Consider the following 23,857-nt stretch of genomic DNA (forward strand, 5'->3'; position numbering starts at 1 on the left):
CAGACGGACCCTCCGATGCCGATCCGCCACTGCACACTGAGACGCCGGCCGCTTCTATGACAAGGTAAGTTTTAGTGGTTAGGGTAGGGGGTTAACATTCAGAGTTTTAGCGGCTAGGGTGGGGGGCGGTAAACTTTCTGGGGTTTAGCGGTTAGAGTAGGAGGTCAACATTTGAGGTTTTAGCAGTTAGGATAGAGGATTAACTTTCGGGGGTTTAGCGGTTAGGGTAGTGGTTATCTTTCAGGGGATTAGGGTGGGGGTTACCTTTAGGGTAAGGGGTTAAGGTTTTCACGGTAGCGTTAGTATTAGGAGTTAACATTAGGGGGTTTCATTGTAAGGATTAAAGTTAGGGACTTACCTTAGCGGTGAAGCGGCCGGCGTGGTGTTGCGGCTAAACGTGGGCGGTCATTTGGTCGCGGTGAAACGACCGCAGCAAAAGGTCTTGAACCGATATTGAGAGGCACAACCCTTTTTTTTGTTGTGTTTAATGTGTGGGAATAGCCCTGGCCAGTTACATTTCTCAGGGGGGGCCAATGTCGGCAAATGATCCCTTCAGAATGCAACTGTGGGATATAAAAAGGGTGGGATTGGCAGATACAGCAGCATGATGACTTCGCATGAGTAAAAATGTCACGGGGAGGAGGTTGCTGCTCTCAGGAGGGGCCAGGTTCTGCAGATTGCCCGCGGCGTGAAAAAGGTATTACAGCCTTAATTAACAGATCAAAGAAGCATTCGAAAGCATGACGTATCCTAGCTCTGGAAAGCTGTGTTGGGTTACAAATCAGGGTTTACAAGAGGAAGTGGTCATAATTATGTGCATTTAATGTAATTGTGGTGTTAATTCTTTCAAATCAGACAAACATGTTACAGGTCATACCTTCATGGTACAGAAATGCACAGATGTTTTTTATTAGTGCTTATGGTAATGGGGAAATAATAATTTGTAGGCTGTAACACTTTGTGTTGGGCAGACCTTAGATGTCGCATGTGCTTTGAAGGCCTGCGTTTTGAGAGTTCTAGTATATATATATATATATATATATATATATATATATATATATATATATATATATATATATATATATACTCACTCACTCAGCATTTCCCCCCCCACACACACACATTCTCCCACCACACACACACCCATATCCCAACCGTTATCATAAAACTGCAAGTTCACAAATCTTTTGGATTTTACGTATACTGTGTATTTATAAATATATATTTTTTTACTCGAAGTCCACATTATTGTTAATATGCACGGTGAGAGAATATACATTCGGCATCTCCCTCTTTCTCCCCCCCCCCACATCCTCGCCCCTTCCCGGATGTATCAGAGCCGCTGTGTCCATCTGCTGTGAGCTTATTCAGTTAGAACCTTCTCACCCCGGGGCTATAATTCCATTTTCGTCTGCTGGATCTCCAGTACATGAGGTGGTCCCTTGTTAGGCTTCCGACTCCTCTACCCCCCCCCCCCCCCGCCCCCTCCCCAGCTTAAAATGCATTACACTGCCATCCCCTCTAATCATTTCCTGGTAAATGCTACTAATTGAATCACACAGGTATTAGCAGAACGTCAGCATACGCAGAGAGATCTCCTCTCTCGTGTCTTCCATTCCTTGCCTGCTTATGTTGAAATATACAGTGCTTCTAAGTGGCGTTGTAACAGTTATCAAGTGGCTGCAGGTGTGAAGCTTCGTTCTCCTTCGTTATAACTGCTACTTGTGACAGGGACAACCATAAACATGCCCTCTCCTTGCTCCTAGTAAGGCTGCAGATGAGCATTAAACAAAACTGGGTGTGAAGCACGGGAGCCTGGAACAGATTACGGGGTTTATGGCAGGCGCGCAGAGTCAGAGCAAAGCTGGTTAACACCCGAGCCTCACCTCCTCACAAACATGCCCCCCCCCCCCCCCCCTTGTCACTCATTAATCCATGCTGTTCCTGGCTGCAGAAACCAGCTTGTTAGCCAGAACATCAAACCAATTAGAGCAGGATTTAATCTCGGTCCAGGGATGGGAAGTGTGGGCGAGCCGAAGAAAGATGTGCTGTGACTTCAATAGGAGAGACCAGATCTGAGAAGTCTGATTTTGAAAGCAAGAGAGGTTTTCTTTTTTCCCCCGTTTCTTTCTTCCTGTCGAAGCGCTGGTCTCTGAAGTGGGAAACTTTTTGTGCAAGACCCCGACACGAGCTCCATGTTAACTTATGCAAGTCACATTGTTGCCTCAGCCCCTCATCTTTAGACTGCCAGTTCTTTGGTTACAAGGGGTCATTGTGTCTACAGTTCAGTGTTCAGGTCCTGGTTCTATACAAGCAGAAATGAACATGAGTGTATGGGGCCTATTTTGACTGGTTTATACTGATTGGCCAGTTTATCAGAGGAACAATGAACTTGCAGCTTTTCAGTCCCATCGGTTTCCCGGGCTGTATGTGGATGATCTGAGCCACAGAGTAAAGTAATTCTAGGTAGCGTAAAAAAAAAAATGGACGTCTATTTTTTCTTTTGGTAAAACCCGGTCACCAGCAAGTGGCTTTTAGCTGAAGCTAAACCCAGCCCGCATATCCTCCAATATGCTGGTAATTATCACACCAGATCCAGATGCACTTGTCAGGAGAGGAGCCAGCCTTAAGAACTTCATATATCAGCTGGTAATGCTGTTTGCGTGCATGTGGTTGCATTGTAATAACCTCTTTACACAATTTAGTCATCGCCTCCTGTGTATGTAGGTCTGTACATGGCAGTATATTATGAGCACGGTGTCTGAAGAGCTTACAATCTAAAATGATGTTAAACTGTCCTGCACAGCGTTCTTACTGTGGTGTGTCACTTAAGATCTTGCTGCCCTAACCACCAGACTCCTCTTCCTCTAAATAAATGTAGGTCTCTGCCCCCCTAATAGTTTAGTTTGGTTGCTGCCCAGTCAGGAGTCAGTGCTGTGATTCACTGGCACGGTCTCTCACTTACAAGCTCCCTTTGACCCCCTCAACCTCAGTACAGTAACGGTGAGGGGAGATGGAGATTAGAAAAACCAGAGGCAATTTAGCACACACAGGATACATTTGTTTAGTATTGATCAGTGAAGTGCTTCAGGCAGAGATCTGTGTAGGTGTGCCATGAGCTTACTCTCGTTTCTCTCTTCCTCTGGCTCTGTGTTTCAAGGCGTTCGATCCTCGAGGCTCTGTAGTTTCCAGGAGTGGCGACCTCCCATGCTACTTTGTTTGCTAGAGATTGCTCGCTGATTTGGCCCTGTGCCCACCTCTGTTAACTATTTTCTTCATGTGTATAATTCAATCAGGGGCCTCCAGCCAAGTTTGCTCTCAACTGTCTCTCTCTCATTCTCTGTCAGCGTTTCTCCCTCTAAGCTAGTGTTTAACATTTTTTTGGTTAATGAACCCTAATATTATGTTGGTAAACTCTAAGGAACCCCCAACCCTCTAGTAGCGCGTCTGAGATCAGATGCCTTGTAAGGAACCCCAACCCTCTCTAAGGCCCGGGCCATAGAGGAGGGGAGCCGTGCTGAACAGCGCTGACGCTGAGGCTCGCCTGCTGAAGCTGTGCGATTCCATGCACATACAGGCGAGCCAGCGGGCGCGATAGGGATGCGGGGGGAGGTGGTGGGAGGCGGGGCAGTGACGTCGCTGGGCCAATCGCCCGCGACGCACTGACGTCCACGGCGCCGTGACGTTGACACAGCTTCGCGCTGATTGGATGTTTTCAGCCGACAGCGCGCTGAAAAACAGCTTGGCGCCCGGCTGAAAACTCCATCTTGTCAGCACGCCTGCGGACGCTCGCGTGAGCCCCCTCTCAAGGCATCCTCATTGAGGATGCAGGGGCTCAGCGCGGAGCGTCCGCACGGCTCAGCGCGGCCTGTCCGTCTATGGACTCGGCCTAATTGCGCTTCTGAGATCAGATGCCTTGTAAATACTTCTGTACTTGGTGCAATTTTTAAATTACCTGAAAATTGCAGGGAACCTTCAAGGATCCCAAGGCACCTATGGCTTCCTATGAACCCTGGTTGAAAAAAAAACTGCTCTAGGCTGTTGATTATATGTGGTGTCCATGTCACTCCATGGAACATGTGTTGTATGTTATTCTCTTCATGAGTTTCTCGCTTTTGTGTACCTCTCTCTCTGTGTATTGTTTTCTCTCTACTTCTATATCGTTCTAGCATTCCCTTCTCCCTATAGGAAAACATATCATTCATTTTAAGGAAGCTGATGTCTTCTTCAGCACAGGGAAAGGATGGGAAACCGTGTTGGGCCTTTCTACCATGTAGCAACAAAAGAGGGAGTAGGTTGATATGTTACAAGCTTTCAAACCTCTTGGGGTCCTTTGTCGGGTTCAAAAGCTTGTAACCTATTAATTGCTTCTTGGCCCAACAAAAGGTATCATACCACCTACTTCCTCTCCCTCCTTTGTTACTACCCAGCACAAGGACGTATTCTTCACAGCATACGGAGTTAGGTCCTTTCTTTCTGTGTCTCCCTTTTCCTCCCTATTCCCTCTCTTTCTCCGTCTCAGTCTTTGTCACTTTTTCTCTTTTCCCTGTATATTTCTTTCGCCGTTGCTTTCTCTTTCCATCTGTCTTGCTTTCATGTACTTAGCCCCCATGGGATTTCAGAGTCTTTGCTAAAGGGAATTGGTGGATTAGTCTGCACGTCTGATTAAGATTGGGTGGCAGTAGCGGGCGGGGGACTGGAAAAAAGTGGAGCCCTAAGAAGGAACGGAGATCATCGTGGCAGGTTCTGAAGAGAATCAAACCATTGCAAGCAGGAGAGGATTATGAGATTAGTCACATCCCAGCGGTATGGGACACCAGTTGGCCACTCATAAATCCACTGTCTCTGCTGTACTTAACCAGTCAATGTGTCAGGTCTGTTGCCGGTTAGCAGGAGACTTTGAGGAAGTTGCATACCCTAAACTTTTCACATGAAGATACAAGTTACATCCACATGCAATTGCAGTTTGTTGTTTATAGTTTAGAAGTATTGCTTTATATACCTTCTTAAGGCTCCGTGAAACGCACAGGGGAGGGGGCTCACAGACCCTTACGCCTTTCTTCCGTCGTAGGTCAATTTAGAGTTGACCCCAAGACTTAAGTCTTTTCTTTCATAGTGACAAGGAGACAGACCGGATATTGCCTCAGATCTTACAATACACAATACAGCACCTATACTCTGCACTATAAATACAAGAGGAAAAACATAAGTCAAACTCTCATCTCTCAGAACTCCAGTCTTAAAACGTGGGTGTCTGCTGAATACAAATGGTCACACCAAGCTTGCAGGGGTTCTCCGTTCAGTGGCTCCTGATCATTATGCGGTGAAGTTGTCTTCTATATGCTAGTGTTGGGAAGAATTTAGTCCTGTTTCAAATGGAAACTGGTGGTTAGTGCAGTAACATCTGAAGTGACACTGCAGTAAGAAGTCCTCTTAACAGCATTTTAGATTGTAAGCTTTTGAGACAAATCCATTCTTCATTCACAGCATATTGAATAGGTGTGTGTCTGTAGGGGGGTAGAGGAGAGGTGCAGCACCTTCACTACCAGAGGCGTTGGATAAGGTAAACACCAGTGTTTCACGAGAATTTGGTGAAAAACACATCTCTGCTGTCTTAAAATTATTCAATGCCCTATTTCCTTTTACGTTAGAAACCATACAAACATCTTCAATTCAGTCTGAAAACAGCAGCTACGGTTAAAGTTGCATCAAAGCCAAATATATGTGCATCTGCACGGCAACCTGTTACAAAACTTAGATTGTAAGCCCCCCGGGCCAAGGATTTCCTTTCTTATTGTCTTACTTGCTTGCACTTCTTGTATTCTAATTCCCTGGACTGTATTGGTTCTTTGTAAAGTGCTGAGTACACTGTGGGCACTATATAAAGGCATACATACTGTACATGCATACATGCAAAAAACCTGTTTGGCAATGCATTGCTGGTTCCTCTGGCAGTGATGGGGTTAAGTGTGCTATTTAACTTGATGGAATAAAAAGCTGCATTTTTACCATCTTTCTTTTGCCATACTACATATCCATTGTATTGTTTTCATATTGGAGCATTAGGAATGGAAATATGCAGATTAGACCCTCTCCGCAAAAATCTCCCCCCCCACAGGCGGGTACCACTCCAGCTCGTTATCTAGGTCCTCTAACAACCCCCCAGCGAGAGCCATATATATGTATTTTCGCATTGTTCTTATTCCAACGCAGTGGTCCAGGATGAATGTGTGACCCGCTCTCTCCGCTACACCCCACCGTCCCGCTCCTGCTTTTCTTCCCGACTCCCACCCTCAGGTTGGCAGCCGGTGAATAAAGTGCTATGTTCTCCTTTTCCCTCCCTTGCCTTTGCTTTCCCTCCCACTCCCTAATTGGCACAGAGATGAATGGATAAACATTGGTGTCCCTCTCTGCTTCTCTCTCTCTCTCTCCCCCCCCTCTACTCCCCTCCCTCCCTTCCTCATCTCTCGGACGCTCTAATTGGCACAGAGATGAACCGAAAGGCTCTGGACGTGTGTTCCCCCCCCCCCCCCTCTTGATGCTTCATCTTTACCTTTATTTTTTTTCCCCTATGCCTTGGTTTATGCGGAGATCAGCTTTGATTCGATTTCTTCCCCTCCTCTGACTCTGATTCCGTCCCTGCCTTGAATTGTTAGGTGTAGGATTAATTCGTTATAGCTCCGTGCACCATCCTCTATTATATTGTCTCCGCTTTTGTCGTTCAATTCCCTGTCCCCTTCTACTACCACACTCCGTCTCATCCTTTTTTTTTTCTCTCCTTTCTTCCTTTTCTGTTCTTTTCCCATCCCACGCTTCTCTCTCCCCTCTATTCTCTCCTTTACCCCTGCATCTTTTGCTCACAATACCCTGTAACTTTTTTTTTTTTTGCCCCCTTTTCTTTCCTCCCCATCTCCATTTTTTTTTCTTTCCCCATTGTTCCCCGCTGCTGATTTTTCCCTGCCCACTTGTCAAATCATCAACTGCCTTCACCGCACTCTACTGTTCCTATTCCCTACACCTGTCCCTCTTCTCCTATCCCCGCACTCTCCTTTCCTATTCTCGCCAATACCTCTTGTCGGTTCTTTCCTCTCCTCTTCCTACCAGCTTTCCCTCGACCCTCTTTCCCCTCCCTCCCCCCCCCCCCTCCATATTTGTGTCCCCTTTGATTAGGTGGAGACTGGCGAGATATTCCGAGGTTTTAATTAAATGATAACAGCCCGCGGCTCCCTCCCTTCCGGATGATAACACAGGCCTTTATCAGACACACACGCTCTCAATCCCTATTCTGCGCCTCTCTCCGCTCTCTTCTTTCATGTGTAATTTTTAATTATGTTTTATAATCTCAATAGCAAAATAGCCCTAAAACAAAAAAAAAGCCGTCTTCTCTACGGTGTGTCACGGTTTCCATGTCCCTGCTGTGCACAGGGATTTAGCTGGCTGGTGTGTGGTCCGATTCCATCCTATAGCTTTCAAGACCCAGCTAAATAAATGTAGGGAGTTGAGGAAACAGACCAACAATGACCTTTTATTTCAAAAATAAATATATTCTTTTTACGGCTAAAACCATATTCTGCATTACCGTGTAAAATGTGTTTCCTTAGACTGACAGCGACTGGTGCAGTCCCCAGTATTAGATAAAAAAAAATGTTTTTTTTATTGCAATTAACCTTTTTAGCCTCTTTAGTATTATTGCTAGTATTATTATTTTTACTTTGTCATTTCTTATTATGCATACTAAATCGAATCCCAAAGTGTCAGATTTACTGAATGATACTTTTACTAAATGATACTTTTATAGTCCATGCGTAAAATGTACTAATGTTTAACATAATTTAGTAAATAGTGCCCTAAATTCTTCTTTTTTTTTTTCACCATGCAAAATTATAATTGTAGAAAGTGTTACGCAGTGCTTTGTGTTTTTAGCTAAAAAAACATTTTAGGGGCATCACTGCTTTAAATAAAACCCTTCCTAGGTGAAGAAATTACAATGAACTTAAAGCAGCAATCTGTAACCTTCCCTGTCCCTTCAGGCCCCTGATTTTTCTTACCAGGGGGTACCCGGACATGAACCTCATTGTTTTCAGCTCTGCTGACTCAGCTTTGGGAGATGCATACAGTACAATTAGTGCCAGTACATCCTTTTTTTTATTTTTTTTTTTTTTTTTTTTTAAATCCCCCCATGTCACATGGGCCAATAGGAAGCTGCAACAGGACGTCACATGGGAGATTTAGACCACCATTTTGTTTGGGGTCTGCAAGAAATCTGACTGGGGGAACTGCGGCTTTGTCACAAAGAAGTTTAAAAAATAAATAATCTGCCATATTTTGGCTTGTTTTTTTGGTGGTGGTAGATTTGAGCTGCCCACATGCTAACTTTACAGCGGCAGGCCCCTTCGGCTGCACGGTAGAAATGGGAGATACGGCGCTGTCCATATGGCGTGAAGCAAGGCCAAATAATGACATCACAACACGTATGTGGGGGGGGCGGGGGGGTGGTTGGCACTTCATAAAATAAAGAGGATCCAAGCAATTTGGCCTTGCACCAAACATCGTATTATCCGCGGTAATGGGATGCTTCTAGCTACCGGGGGACAGAGCCGAAGATGCAAAGCACCCTGAAACTTGACAGCAAGTAACGAAAATAAATCAATAAGTGTAAGCAAAGTGAGAAAAGGTGGTAGGGGGAGAGCGGGGCGGCTGAAGGCGTATCTCTGTGTTCATGTCATCACCTTTGAAGAGGAGAAACCCGGTTTGAATTTTAGTGACCGTGGGCAAGTCTCTATCTTACTGTGCCTCATTAAGATTAACTTTGCTACTGTCCCTTAAGAGGCAGGGACATCCTGTGCCTGCAAAATTCTGTGTACAGCACCGTGTATACTGCGTTACACAAGGAAACACATATTATCACTATAGTGCAGGTTTTCTCTGCCAGGGATGGGGGGTGAATGGAATATTTGTTTTTAAACTTTAAGGCAATGAATACGTATTTTTAACCCCCCCCCCCAAAAAAAAACCAATGTTATCGTAAGATTGAATAGATTTCCAGGTCAGCCGTGCAGAATGCATTCAGTGTTGAGCTCCGTCTCCTAAAGGCATGTGTTTGATTGGAGAGATTTAAATATAAATAGGGTAAATATTGGTCATCTTCCACCACAGCTCAAGAGCACCCAAAGTCAACAAAGACTCATCTAAAGCCTGCCGTAAGTTGCTGAAGGTAGCGATGCATTTACATCTCGCATGCCCTAAAATGATAGATCAGGGTTTCTGCCCATTAGGTGCACACAGGCTATACTGCACCAATGACAGTGATCTGGTTAAAACTACTGTACGTGATTGGTGTCTTTAGAAATATGATCTTGCATTATATTGTTGGTGTTTTCCTGACAATGCTTGTTAACCTTTGTAACCTGAAGTTTCGGGTGATCAATACCTTATCTCTCCCTTATTTGACTTTGGACCTTCAAGCGGATATATTAGCTGTGTCCTCCTTACCTTCAAGGCTCTGCTCCTTCCTGCATATCGGCTTTGATCTCTCGTTATTCCCCTGCTCTGCTCGTCACCTGTATTCTACCCATAACTGTCTCCTCTCCATGCCTTTCACCTCTACTGCTCTCTCACCTTAAACCCTTTCCCCCCCCAAAGCCCCTTTTCTGTGGAACTCCCTCACACTCGGTATATGCCGAGCACTGTCTCTCCCCACCTTTAAGTCAAACCTTAAAAACACGCCTCGTAAATTAAGCATTTCAATAGCCTGAACTTATGGCTACTGTCCCACGCCCACAGTCGGTCCTACCAACCAATGTGGCCAAGCACTGCCATCTATCAGACTTGCTGTGTGCGTGTTTCCCTCACTTGTTGTCTGTAAGTCTCCCAATGTACCACTTAGATTGTAAGCTCTCCAGGGCAGAGATTTCCTTTCCTGTTCTCGGACTTTGTTGCACTTATATTATCATAATTCCCTGTACTGTATTCTCTTTGCAAAGTGCCGAGTACACAGTGGGCGCTATATAAATAAAGACATGCATGTTAGCTACAATCGTGCCCCAAATTGTTTTACACAAACGACCAATGACAAGGGAAGTGGCAACAAGCTGACCTCTTTTACTGTATAAATTATCCTTTTTTCCTACCAATGAGGCACTCAGAAGTTGGTTTACCATCAGGTTGTACCCTCCTATGATGGACCAAATATTGGGTTAATTAATGCTTAGATAGGTCATGGATGGCTATAGAGTTTCTCATATTAACGGCCTAACTGCATTAGTGTCATTCATGGTATATCCATATACGTTGTGAGAGCCACCTGAGACCTCTCCCAACGTGTCTAAAAGATGCTTCTGAAATCAGTGTAGCAGGGATTCCCCTTCTTACCTCCTGGGGGGAGATCGGCTCCGTGGCTGTGGGAAACAGTGCAGTTGCGTCGGCCATATTGGTACACTCAGATCTGGCTATTGGACTCCTATACAGATTGTGCGGTGGCCGTGTTGGTACACCCAAACCGGATCGAAGACAGAGAAAGGATGTCCTGGCTGAGCAGGAGTGAGGTAGTGTCCGGGTAGCAGGCAAGCTCCTGGACTAGGCCTAAGACATACACCCCTAGACCCCAGGCAGTCCCCTCACTGTAGTGAAGTGTGCAGGGCCGGCCATATCATTAGGGATCTCCTTGTAGTGAGGGATCACAAGCAGCAAGGGAGTTTCTCAGCAGCAGCATCTGAGTGTGAGGCGTGAGGGTCTGCTGTCGGAGACCCCGCTCCTTGGGACCCAGTCGCTGACCGCAGCTTGTCTGGAATACTCTCTCTAGTTAGGCCGCAACCAGGAAGGTATCTGTGCACCAACGCAAGGGGGAGGGTAGCGCTGCTCTCATACACACTTTGGGAAGGGTTGTTTGCAGGACACCAGGGTATAGGTGCCCAAGCACCCTAGGTATCATTGGGGCTAGCTACCCCAGGGCGTTCTACTGTTATTGTATATTGTGGGTAATATTTGGGCCTACTGTGGGACCACAGAAGTAAAGGCGTTATTATATAATCCTAATGCGTTGTATTAGTGGGGTATACCATAAATGTATACGTGTTCCTTTGAGGAGCCATCCCGCTATCCGGGATCCTCATAGGTGGAGGCGTTGCATCAGAAAGAGAGAGAGAGAACACACCGGTTACACAGGGTATTGGGAAGAATGGGGGTAGTTGGGGCGTAAATTACATATATATTTGTTTAAATAACATGAGTTTAGGGGCAGGTGGCATTGTGTATTTATGCTAATTAACACAGTATGGTCCAACACATTCATTTTCATGTAGAGAAGTCCATTCCTTGTGGAACATGATCTGCAGCCCCAATTAGGAACACATTGCCTAAGAATGGAAGCTCTGCCGTCCACGGCTGCTAATTTATAGTGTACATTTAATACACATGTAATAGCTTTTCACATTTAATCCCGCGTTTTAGAACTACTGCATGATGATGAAATGCCATGAAATGCCGTTCTCGCCGACCTTTCTACGTGCTCCGTTCCTCCGAAATGTTGGGGAAATTCCAAGTGGTGTTATTAGGAATACAGCAGTGTTTAAAAACCATTGAGGCAGTCCCTGCACAAACAAGGTTTTACATCAGTACATCTCCAAATTACAAAACTGCTGAAGGATATTACAACGCAGGATGCAATTGTGATAAAGGAGGGAAAGTAAAAAGGATATGCAGATTCTATTTTAAAACAAAAAACATTTTTGGACTGCATTTTAACCCCCTCAGGCACTTCAGGGGTTACGAGGCGCACAATTGAAGCATGGGGTAAGAGGGGAGTCCAGTACAGGGGTTCTGCACCAGCCTGTAATTGCTCTGGGCCTCCTATGATCCCATCAGCCCTGTGCGTCCTGCTGCTGGAGCCGTTTTGTGGACGGGTTAATGATGGTGAATTTCCCTGGCCACTCTTCTAACCGTGCACATACGCTCAACATCTCATCTTATTGAGCCCCAGTAATTACACATTCAGAGCCTCATTCAATCTCGGAGCAATGTCTCGTGGGAAGCTCGGCTTCACACTAAAACCTCTTCTTTTTTTTTTTTTTTTTTTTTTTTTTTTGTGTGTACGCTCGTCTTTCTCTCTCTTTAGTTTAACTGGGTTTTTTTGTTGTCCTCCCTTTTGTTACTCTTTCATTGTTTTTACATTTTAATTTTGTATTTGTTACTCTTGTAGTGTTTTGCTGATTCATCCTGTTTCTATTAGTATATTCGTGTCAATATGTCTACTTTTTCATGGTCTCTACCTATAATCTCTCATCCTTCCTTCTCTCCCTCACTTAATTTTTAACCTCTGCTCCTCCTCCTCTCTCTCCCAGCCCCATCCTCCTTTGCCCCGCTCTCTCTCCCCCCTTGCCCCTTTCTCTCCCCCCCCTTTGCCCACTTTCTCCCCTTGCCCCTTTCTCTCCCCCCTTATTCCATATCTCTCCCCCCTTATTCCATATCTCTCCCCCTTACCATCCTCTCTTTATCCCCCTTCTCTCCTACCCTCTCCCCAACCCCCTTTGCCCCTCTTTCTCCCCGCCTTTGTGTTTTCTCTCTCTCTCCCTCTGGGCATCTGTCTTTATTTTGATGCTCGCGTTGGCCCTTATTTAATATGGCGAGACTGGGTAACACCGCAGTAACAATGCATTAACTGCTTTTTACTTGAATGAATAAGGGGCCTTTGGCGGCCTATCTCTTTGGCCAAGCTCACAATGGCGGCTCAGGCGCGCGCTTCCGTGCGCACCCCGCGCGCAATCCTGCTGCCCCAGCGATGTGTGCGTTAGCGGCATGCGATGGGTGAGGGGGCATGGTGGACGCGTCACGGAGCTGGTTCAGCCAATGACGGTGAACCAGCTCACGTGACGCTGATGTCATGCTGCAGCAGCACGAAAATTAAATTTCTGCTGTGGCGGCAAAATGTCGCTGCGTCGACGCGGGCACTTGAGGAACAACCTTACACAATCAGGTTAGAGTTCTTGAAGTGCACGCGGACGCACGTAGCGAGGCCACCACCGTGAGCTCGGCCTTACGCAGTCTCTCCCTCGCAATTTCTCATTCTCTGCCCCTTTCCATCTGTCTGGTTTGGCACAGTTGAGTACCACTGCCCCTCCTTTGCACCCACCAAATAAAGAGCAGGGTGCTGCTCAAGGCTGTGTGTCAGCGCTCCCCAGTATCTTTCTCAGGTGCCTGCTGATTGGCTGCTTCCGGGAGCCGCACTGGAATAGATGCTTAGCCTTTAGATTAATGACAAGAAAATCAATAGCTTCTGCTGGCAGCCGGGTTGATGGCTGTAATGGCAGCTTCTGATGGCCTTGTAAGTTACCCCATGCTCGGGAACTGTTAATGCGCATTGATAGCAAGCGGCCCACCAGCTGATCTCTGCCAATAGCTTGCTCACAAAGTTTTTATGCCAGTACAACACGGCTGCCAGAGACGCATGCAAACCCTGCAGGCTGATCCTGCTATCTGACACCCCTAGAGATTGGCTTCTGATACTGTTCATAACATACGCATAAAACAATGGCCCCTGAAGTGAGGGATACAGTTTCACAACCAAGATTACCGTTGAGCAAACCACCAACATACGATGTGGTGGAATCCAGTGAAGTTGCTCGGGATTAAATGTTCTATGGTATTTGATTGTAAATTCATCTGCTTATTGCTTGATTGTACTTTTATATTTTATAGTGGAAACATGTTCAATAATCTCCCAGAAATGACATAAAACCTATATATGGCATAGATTTTTTAATCCTTTTAGAATTCCCAACCAAATAAATGACAGTAATGATGTACATTAATAACACCATTTCAAATAACCAGTTAATAAAACTGTAATGATGTGAAAGTGCATAAGATAGTCGTAACGTTGGTTATAGTGCAATATTGTACACATATAAACCATACTATAACTAGTGTGTGTGTATACATACATAAAAAAGTTGGTGTATTATTTAGTATATTAGTAAAAAAAAAAAAAAAAAAGGTTTATTTGTTAAGTCTATATATTTGAAATGAGGCTTCCGTCATTTATCTGCTTCACATTGCAAAACCAGTAACCATCCTCGCACTGAGACCAAAAGGTAGAAATAGCTGTCTGTGAGCAGGTTTACTGGCTCTGCACTTGTTTAACCCAGGCTGTGCTGAAAGCAGTGCAATACGGCAGACATAAGCTTATAAGGGGTCCATGTTGAAATGGATGAGAAGTAAAGAGTGACACACTGTGCTCCTTTGCATGTCATTACCCAGAATCCCTGGCTGCAGTGGAAGCGCTGTATGCCGAGCGAAAATGGGGAAAGGCAGGGTTGCAGACCTGTGAGACATAAGAATGTGCCCACAAGTGGTATTTTTATTTACTGTACATCATTTATAGAAGATTGCAAGACAGTTAATGCAATCTAGTCATGTGGCAGAAAGATGTTCAATTCCAAAGAAGGATCACTTGAGCGCCACATACAGATTAGAATCCTATCGATCTGTGTTCTGAGGGTGAGCACTTCCAGTGATGTTTGTTTTCCCCGTAACTCCATTTGGTTGTGGAATTGTAAAAAAAAAAAAAAAAAGAGGGAGCGATCTTTTCGCGGATCAAACGTGTTGCACAAGTTTGCACGGTTATTTTTCTGGTCGCCAATTCAAGTCCACCTGTTTTGATATAGAAACGAGAGAGAGGGGGGGAAGAGATACTAAGGCTACGCTTATATTGACGGGCGACGCGATGTCAGGCTGCGGTCGCTGGAAAAATCAAATTGATGACTTCCAGCAATCGCGACCAGGCCGTCGCTCCGTCGCATCGCGCTTACTATAAGCGCACGCGACGGGGCAATGCTTTTGTTATGACGCAACATCGCTGTCGCTGGCACTATGCACTTCTTTAACCCAGGCTGTGCTGACAAGTGGTGTAATACGGCAGGCATAAGTTTATAGGGGTCCATGTTAAAATGGGCATGAAGCAAAAGTTGACAGTGTGCTTGTCATTACCCAGAATCCCTGGCTGCAGTGGAAGCATTGTCTGCAAAGAGATAATGGTGAAAGGCAGGGTTGCAGACCTGTCTGAGACATGTGCTCACAAGTGATATTTTAATTTGCTGTACAGTGGCGGGCCTTTGTCACTTTTTTTTACCCACCACAACTTATAAAATGTGTGCTTGAAATCGATATTTCTTTAAGAAGTTCGACAGAACTTCCAGACGACTGTCGAAGTGAATATTTCGAGCCTGTGAACCTGCCCTGTAGTGCATTTCAATTGCTTAGCAGGGCTTGTTTTTTTTTTGATGACAAAAAAAAAACAACAACCCTGCCTGTCACCAAGACAGTAATTGAATTGCCACTTGTATTGTTTTACATGCTCCGAGGATGCAATGTTTTTCTACGTTGCAATGCCGCGTGTCTCCGCTGTAAGGTTAGCTGTCTATCTCTCTCACTGATGTCTTAATGTACGTATCCCTTTGATCATCCTGCCCGTAAGTCTAGAGATGTCGACTCTCCCAGTGTCGATTTCATTGTCCGCGCGGACGATTAATGCAGTTTAATGAATAACCCCCCCCCGGTGGCTTTTGGGAAGCCTGTTGCGTCTTATTTCAGCAATTGCTTGCATCAATGAGCGATTTGTGGGAGTGTCAATAGGAGATTTATACCCAGCAACTTCGCTGGCAAGTATCCGGCAAACGAAGAGGTCCCTAAAGTTGAAATAGCACAGTTCAGTTCTGGAGAACCAGAATGCTTTTAAAAAGAAACAAAAAAACAAGGCAGGGGATTGCTACTTTAACAACTTTAATTTAACTACTTTAATAGTGTCTAAGCATAGAGGCCCATAATTACAAAGTGGTACTCTTCCACAGGACACCTATCTGTGCTAGAATACCAGCACGTGGTCAATAAGTGCCAGATTCCCTCGTATTCTGATAAGAACCCGTTTCATCCACCCTTGCATGTCTCCTGCTCCGAGGCAGACCGCTTCTCACGATGCCGAGGCCACACTGAACAACAGCTCGTCTTAGCAGTGAGCTGCAGAGCCCTCCCAATACTGAGCGGGCTTTAGGCTGCGCAGTGCGTTCCCCAGTGACTGTGCAATGCACGTGCGGCTTCATGGAAAATATAATGCCTGCTACTTTTCTTCCACAACCCTGTTATTTCAGCCAGTATAATTGTGTGGGGTCTCCGAAATCCCTGCGCTGGAATCGGTAAGCATATAATTATACTCCAGCAGGAAGCCACTGGGAATCGGCTGTGAGCTTCCTCTAAAGGTGCCACAGCCATTTCCCTATACGTCTTATATTTATTTTTTTATTGTGTGTGTGTATGTATGTAGATATATACAGTGTGTGTATATGTAGATATATATGTAGATATATGAATTCAGATGTGTAACTATGTACACACAAATATAAACACCAATAATAAATTACATCACGTGGTACATGGGACTTATTTATTATTAAACAATCTTTTCAATAGCTATTAAAGACAGTTGTCATATAGGAATTTGTCCTTATTCATACCAATTTTTAGTTTTTTGTATCTCCGGTCATTTTTAAATAGCCCCGTTGCTTTTTGAAGAATTATATTTCAAAAATACGTTTTTTTCTTTCTCATTCTAAAGGAGGTGGTTTGTGGGGGGTGTTTTGATAAAGAAATGCTGCTTTTATATCTCTGCAGCGAAGAGTTCAACGTTTTCGTGAAGCGCTGCAATGGTTTTTGCTACGTTTTAAGCAGCTGCTATTTTGCACTTGTTAGAATGAGACTATGAAAGTATCAGAGAGTAGTGACGGATGTGCAGAATGAGAGTTTAGGGAGTGTGGATATTGATGAATAAACCGCCGTGTCTCAGCTGTTTAGCTTTGACTCCGTATTATACCTTTGCTGCCCCCACATGTCCGGTCAAGCTAATATTGCATGTATTTTTCCAACTAGGGGTTGCCCAGAATGCTGTAAGAATTGGTGCTTTGCACTGTTTTGCAGGCCCTTCTGATCAAACTCCCCCCCCCCCCCTCCCAGCCTTCTCTTGCCTCTTTCTCCCCATTCCCCATCTTTCCCTCTCTCACCATTCCCTATTTCTCCTTTGCTCCCTCTCTCTCTCCCCCCCTCTCTTACCATTCCCCATCTCCCCCTCTCTCCCCCCTTCACTCCCTCTCCCTGCCCTCGACCTCTCCCCTCCCTCTTGCCCTCTCCTCCCCCCACTCTCACTCGCCCCCTCTCCCTCTACAGAAAGCCCCTGCAGAGGTATATTGACGTTTTTTTTAAATGGTGCACGCTTCAATTGCTCATTTGCATGCCTGTTCCCACATTCCCTTTGGCTTATGCTATGCTTCACGCTGTGCCGAGCTCTTACCTTGTGGTGTTCACTTGCAATTTTACATTATCCATGAATACGTGAAAATCCTGCTTAGTTGCCAACCATTACTGGAATATTGAATCTGTATGGCCAAATGTCCACCAAACCTCGTTATAAAGGTCATCAGATTTCTTTACACGTACGGTACAGCAGTGGTTGTATAGACGCTCCTTCAAGGACACTGGTTGCAGCAACAGTGGGTCAACTCAACTGGTTTCCATATGAGGAGAGCTTTGAGAAGCACTGAGGTACAGTGTAGTATGTGTAACGGGTATTCCCGCACCCAAGAGCATATGGTATATGTGTGCGGGGAACATAATGTTACCAGGTGTGGTGCTTTACCTGTTAGGCTCACAGGGGGCCTAAGCCTCCGCCACGGGTAGCCGGGGGCACGTATAATAATAATAGGAGTAACCTCGTACTCGGTGCAGCGCCTCAACCTGCGATGGCTCCCACCAGAGGGGGAGTGATCCTCGCAGGACTATATATAGATATCACACAACAGCATGTAAACAACCAATAACTTTACTTGTGAGCATAGGAAACGTACTTTTGCATATAACATCAACAGGTGTCCCTCCCTAGAGGAGACACTAACTACTGCGTCTCGCACGACGCTATCCCCCTTTCACCGGGTGATCCCACCCCGTGTCCAGTAACTCCACACAATATGTCCTCCACCAGCAAGTTGTAAAAAAAAAGTATGTTTTTTATGAATAATATAGGATCGTTGGTGCACTTGATGATGGTTACCTGCCGAGCACTCCAGTGCCCGGGCCTGCCAAGGAGCTTCACAAAGGATCCAGAGGCTGTCGAATACAGGAACTACCTTCCGGGGCGATCCCACCCGGATGGCTGCCGCAGCGGAGGTCTGAGCCCAAATCTCTGGATGGAAATGCAGCGTCCGCTGTGTCCCTAACTGACTCTGGATAATAATAAGGGGCCGGGTCCCTAACCTGGGGCCTGTCCCTACAACACTCAGCTACTGGTGACTCAGGGCTATCTGGGGCCTAGGGGGCTGCTGGCCTAGTGCAGGGAGTCACTGACTCCTGCACCCTACCTCCTTCCCCTAGCTGCTCCGGTCACTAACGTGCTCCAAGCCCGCGAAATGTATCCAAACTCCCCTGCGGGGAGATGCTGTCGCCCTATTGGCTCCCTGGGGTTATGTGGACGCTCCTAGGCTCATGGGATATGTAGTCCCTTCCAAGAGCCCTCTTCCTGTTGGTCTGGGTTGCCGCGCTATCACTGCGCATGCGCGACCTGTCTGTGGGCCTCCCGGTGCTTCTGGCGCATGCGCAACGCACCTTGCAATGGCGGCGCCCTGCACCGCGAGCCCCCGGGACCTCAGCAACGCGACCGCGGCCCGTTGCGTCCCCAGCAACCGGCCGCATCCATAGGAGAGGCGCGCTATGCTAGCGCACGCCCCCGCACTTCACCCCGAGCGGCTGCCGTGAGTAACCGTAGGGGGGGGTTTTGCGCACTGACAGGAGACCTGGCTACATATGTATGGATGAAAGACTGACACAAAAACCAATATAAATCTGTAACCGCTTCACGGCAACAGAGGTGTTTTGCATTTTCCACATGTAGTTTCACATAGACCTGTGTATCCTCGTTGACCCTGTGACCCAGGAAATAGTAATAGATTGAGTCAATCAATGTGCTTCCAGGTTTGTTTGTTTTTGCCATGGCCAGGTTTTTGGAGACATCGTTTTCCGATTGAAAGATTCACTGTTTTGAAGGAAGAATCTCTTTAAACTTTTGCGCCATCCCTGTGAGGAAACGGTCCGCCGATTGCAAACAGGGAAGTGATCTGAAGGGCCTCAGGCAGTTTCCATGGCAACTAGGCCAAATGGGCAGTCTTTGAATTGTATTGAAGTCAACCAGCCACTGCTATAAGGCTCTCAGGCAGTGGATTGTGGGTGGAAGGGAGAGATGGGACGGAATCACTTTAGACATTCCAGTTTGTTCAATCTCGAGCGGTCAGCTTATATTAGAGGTTGTTAAAAGGAAGGTCTACCAGGGCAAATTTAAGGACATGTTACATGGACCGCACTATAGGACAGATTAAAGAAAGTATGAGGCAAAACCATCAGACAGTCATCCCATTGAGCCACTGAAGTATGATATTCATCAAAAGTGGATTGTGAAGGTAGTCGGTGAGTGGAGAAGTATGAGCTTTAGATGTTACAACACAAGTAAACAAGAACGTTCAGTGCTAAACCAATCTAGAGCGTGTCTTGATATTCCTGGTTATCCATGCTGATAAAAGAGGGAAATGGGCTGGTGCAATTGTCCCCACGGTGGTGTGATGGACAGTCTATCACAGCCTCCTGACTTATTTGTGTTTTGTTTGTGTGTGTGCATGTGTATATATGTATGTTGTGCTCACTATCAACAATCTGATCCTTCTGAGGATGAGACCTATTCCCTCTTCCCAAAAACATTGTTTTGATTGAAAAGGTTGGAACGTTGTACATGGCAATAGTCAATAATCAATTTGTAATGTCTTTTGAGTGCTTTTTCTCACTGAGACATTTTGGACAAGAAATCCGTACAAGTCCTAGCCCTTCTATGGGGTTTCATGAACATACAATGGTATGAGGCAAGGAATAGTAGTAGAATGGGCTAATGCAAACAATGCCAAATGTTCTGAGCCCCCTCACGTGTCTTTGAAAAATACCTAAGATATTAGTGTGGGTATCCATGAACTGCCACTTAGCAGCACCTATTAAGAACAGCGCAGTAAAAACACTTGTTGGTTTTAATTTCTCTTCATATTTTAGCTTGAGTAGCTAAACACCAACAAATATCAAGGAATACACTCTACAATACAAGGAATATAGTTTATAATGATTTTGTAAAGATGTATGCTGCTGGGATACTCTAGTGGCAGTAATCAGGTTTATATAGCAGCTTAAGAAATGGCGTCCATGAAAATATTGCTATCTTCAAAATGGAATGCCTGGAAAGAACCTTACAAGACACTGGGGAAGGTTGATAAGGAAAAGTAATGATAAACTACATCTTTAAATTAAAAAAAATATATATATATGTGTATATGTATATGTGTGTGTGTGTATATATATATATATATATATATACACACACATATACATATATATATAAACACACACACACACACACGTGTGTGTTGGATCCCAACTAAGTAGGAAAACAGCATCTGAAATGGTGCACTCCCAGGTAGAGCAAAGGTGAACAAATGGCAGGGATATGTTTACAAGGTTAAAACTATAACATAAATCCTGTTTCAAAGTTGCATGTCCTTATTTTGGGGAGAAGTGTTAATCTTCTTTATATCTAAGTGGTCAAAATTATTTAAAAAGACTCGTCTGTTTTTGTATTTTAAAAGCAGCAGGTTCTGCTGTGTGACATATATTTATATATATTATTTTTTACATTGTTGAAACGCAAAAGTGCAGGATCACTGCTGATTTTTCCACACAGAGCCTCCTGACCGTTTCGAAAATAATTACTTCTGCATACGAACATTTTTTTTTTTTTTTAAATAGCCACCGAAATCTGCCACATAATTAATCACTAACTGTGGCCTATAAGGCAGAAGCCGCTGAGGCCATCTTGGAAATGGGCAACTTTCAAATACTCAAATCGGAGGGTCTCCAGATGCAGGACCACCACAGTCCTACACTAGTAGACTCGTTTTAAAATAGGGCTGGGCTAAAGTAGAAATTGCTGCTGTATATACAGACATCACTCAGTCCTCCACTTTTAACCTGTTGAGCCTCTTGCAGACGTTCGTTCACTTTGGTTCCATACAAGACTCCACTCTTGGGAAAATGTTTGAGTGAGGAACACTTGTGTATAGTCATGAATACCATGTACCTCTCTTTCCCTGTCTCACTGGTCGTCCTCTCTCTCTCTTTCTTTATCTCTCTCCTTCTCTTATACATGCACACTGCCACAGGGAAGAGCGGTGAACATTTCGATAGTCCGCTAACCCGGGACGTGCCGAAATTAGGCTGCGGTCTGCCTCATTATAAGGTTCTAAAGTCTGCAGGGCAGGCGACTCTGCAACCCGTGCTGTAGAAAGGACTCCCGGTAAATGACCTCCTGTTCCTCTCTTTCTCACTTTCATTCTTTAGTGAGGACAGGGGCGCATCTATTGTACTAGTTAACATGTTGATTCCGGAGAGGCAGCACCACCCAAAACATTGCAAGTCCTTCCAGCAGAGAATGGGTTAAAGGGGAGGGCATACTGTATTTAGCCTCTCTGTTAAGGGCACTGGAGGCATTCTAAAAGATGGGTTGGAAAAGCCAATCGCCACCGACATTTCATTGTTATTCAGGGCCACATTTACAGCCCAGAAGCAGATGGGGCTGTAATGCTTTGGAAGTACTGTATTAGGATGGTGATTGTCCTGGATGGATAGGAGGATAGAGTAAAGTGGCAGGTAAAGGATGTCCCCAATATTTAATTTATAGGGTCTCCTTGCTTGGTGTGGGGCCTTAAAAAGTTTGAGCTTGCAACTACTCTGTTAAACACAGTTCGGTAAAGATAAAAGATTTCTGAGCAATATTTTTTAAAGGGCATTGTCACTAAAGAAATGTTACTGGCAGTGGACTTTGTGACTTTGTTAGATGGTTCATTAACTAATCGCTTCCTGCCTTTGTGCTGACTGTTTCCAAGCACACACAAGCTTCATAATGTAGAAACTCAAAACTTTGGACGTTCTATGCAAGTGCAGGGAAAACTAAAAAGTGTCACATTTCATGCTGATATGTATGTCCATATCCAGCATCTTGGTGGTTTATACTGGGAAAGGTTTGAGACATGATGGGCCACTTAGTATTTCTTATATAACTTTAATGCTTGAGGCGATATCAAGTCCTTTTACCTTATTGCATCTGGGGAAGTGTACCTAAGCATAGCCCTGTCATCCTAGCTCTTACTGAATAAGTTGCAAGACGTCTAGGATGTTCTTTAGAAACGAAACTACCTTGGTGTATTTGTTGTAGCTATTTGCAGTAAGTAATGTACAGTATGCGGTGGGGTCATTTTACATTTGTCACTGAGCTCATTTGCATGTCTTTTCCCAGAATCCCTAGCTGCAGTGGAAGCACTGTATGCCAAGTGATAACTGAGAAAGGCAGGGTTGCAGACTTGTCTGAGACATACGAATGTGCTCACAAGTGTTCTATTTATTTGCTACATTTGTTAACAGACTATTCCAATTGGTTAGTGCTCAGTTAAATATTCAGATGTGCTTTTGGCAGCTGGTTGTCGAAAGCGACCGTATATCATTGGGTGATATCATCTTGCATATTTTATAAGGATTGATGGTAGTTAAAGGCGTGAAAAACTGTTCCAACTGTGGCTACTTATTCATACTTGTTTTATTTCTTTTTAAAATTCGCTTTTTAGTAAGATATTTTGCCGTGCTTTACAGGGCTAAAATCAGAGTTGGGTTCTGCAGGTATCGACACAACCCGAAGATCCAGACCCTTAAATAGCGCTTTTGCTGAAGAGAGAGAGATTGGGAGTCCTATTTAGTCGCGTACCGATTTGACTTGTATACCTCCCAAAATACTGGTAAATGTTAACACACCTGAGAAGCTAATTTAACTATGTAATTGTGTTGCTTTCACATGGTGTGTAGAGGAGTGTTGAGGGAGGTATATGTCAATAGGTTCTAGCAAATATGTCCCCCTCTGCCTCCTCTCTGGCAAAAACTCTATTTCAGGGTCTGGCGCAATGTTGCACGTTTTGGCGAGACGGAAAACTGCTTGTGAAATTCCTTACACACTGCCGTACCTAGGGTCAGCTTCGCACGGGTTGCAAAGTGGTGTGAAACTTTTGCACACCTGATAGTAGTGCATGTATTGCAACGGCGCCTCCCGCTTCAGATGTTGCTGCATATCAAGTAATGACTTCCATGGAAGATTGTTCCAAGTAAGATATCCAGCCAGGAGCAGTAGTGAAAATTAATTAGCCATTAAAAAGAAAGAAAAGCGCCACTGTGCGCAGATAATCTGCTGTAAAGCATACGAGACGTCTCATATAATTAAACACAATATTTAACCCTTTGTCCCCCAAGGGTCTTTAAGCAGTGACTTGCTGTTATTCACGAGACCTGTTACCTGCTGGTATTCTGCCAGCCTCGTTGACACAATCTTTGACCCTTGTGGCCAACAACTGTTGCTGTTTTAGCTCTTGGTGTAACAGAACCCGTGGGGGGAAACACACTTTTTGTTGAGTCTATACCTTTGGGATGCCACTTCTTGTGGTCAAACGCAGCCCCTGACATAGCAAGCCGTGCCTCTATTATTTTAGGATCTCAGCAGCCCGTGTTTACGATTTTAAGCTGGCGAGAAAGATGCAGAGGAGTCTGAGTCTAGAGATGCATGATGGAGAAGCAGTGGAAAGAGGAGGGGTTGGAGGAGGGCGAGATGGGACTCTTAATAGCTATGGGGAGGGGGAAGCACCAGCTGTCAAACAGACTAAGACAAAATGCTTACTGAACCTTCAGGAGCCCCAAATCG

At 45.0% G+C, this 23,857-nt stretch overlaps 1 protein-coding gene across 8 annotated transcripts in view; it reads left to right on the forward strand.

Annotated features, from left to right (window-relative positions):
• Positions 1-23,857, forward strand: part of PCDH1 (protocadherin 1) — a 154,274-nt gene that overhangs the window by 122,421 nt on the left and 7,996 nt on the right. The window contains exon 7 of one of the 8 annotated variants that reach the window (XM_075602023.1): positions 21,282-21,415. The exons of the other annotated variants lie outside the window; for them this stretch is intronic. Within the exon in view, the coding sequence (XP_075458138.1) occupies positions 21,282-21,403 (122 nt within the window). The 3' untranslated portion in view covers positions 21,404-21,415. The remainder of the gene's footprint in view (positions 1-21,281; positions 21,416-23,857) is intronic. 8 annotated transcript variants of the gene reach the window in all.

This window comes from Ascaphus truei, chromosome 5 (genome assembly GCF_040206685.1).
Source record: "Ascaphus truei isolate aAscTru1 chromosome 5, aAscTru1.hap1, whole genome shotgun sequence".
Classification (NCBI taxonomy): domain Eukaryota; kingdom Metazoa; phylum Chordata; class Amphibia; order Anura; family Ascaphidae; genus Ascaphus; species Ascaphus truei.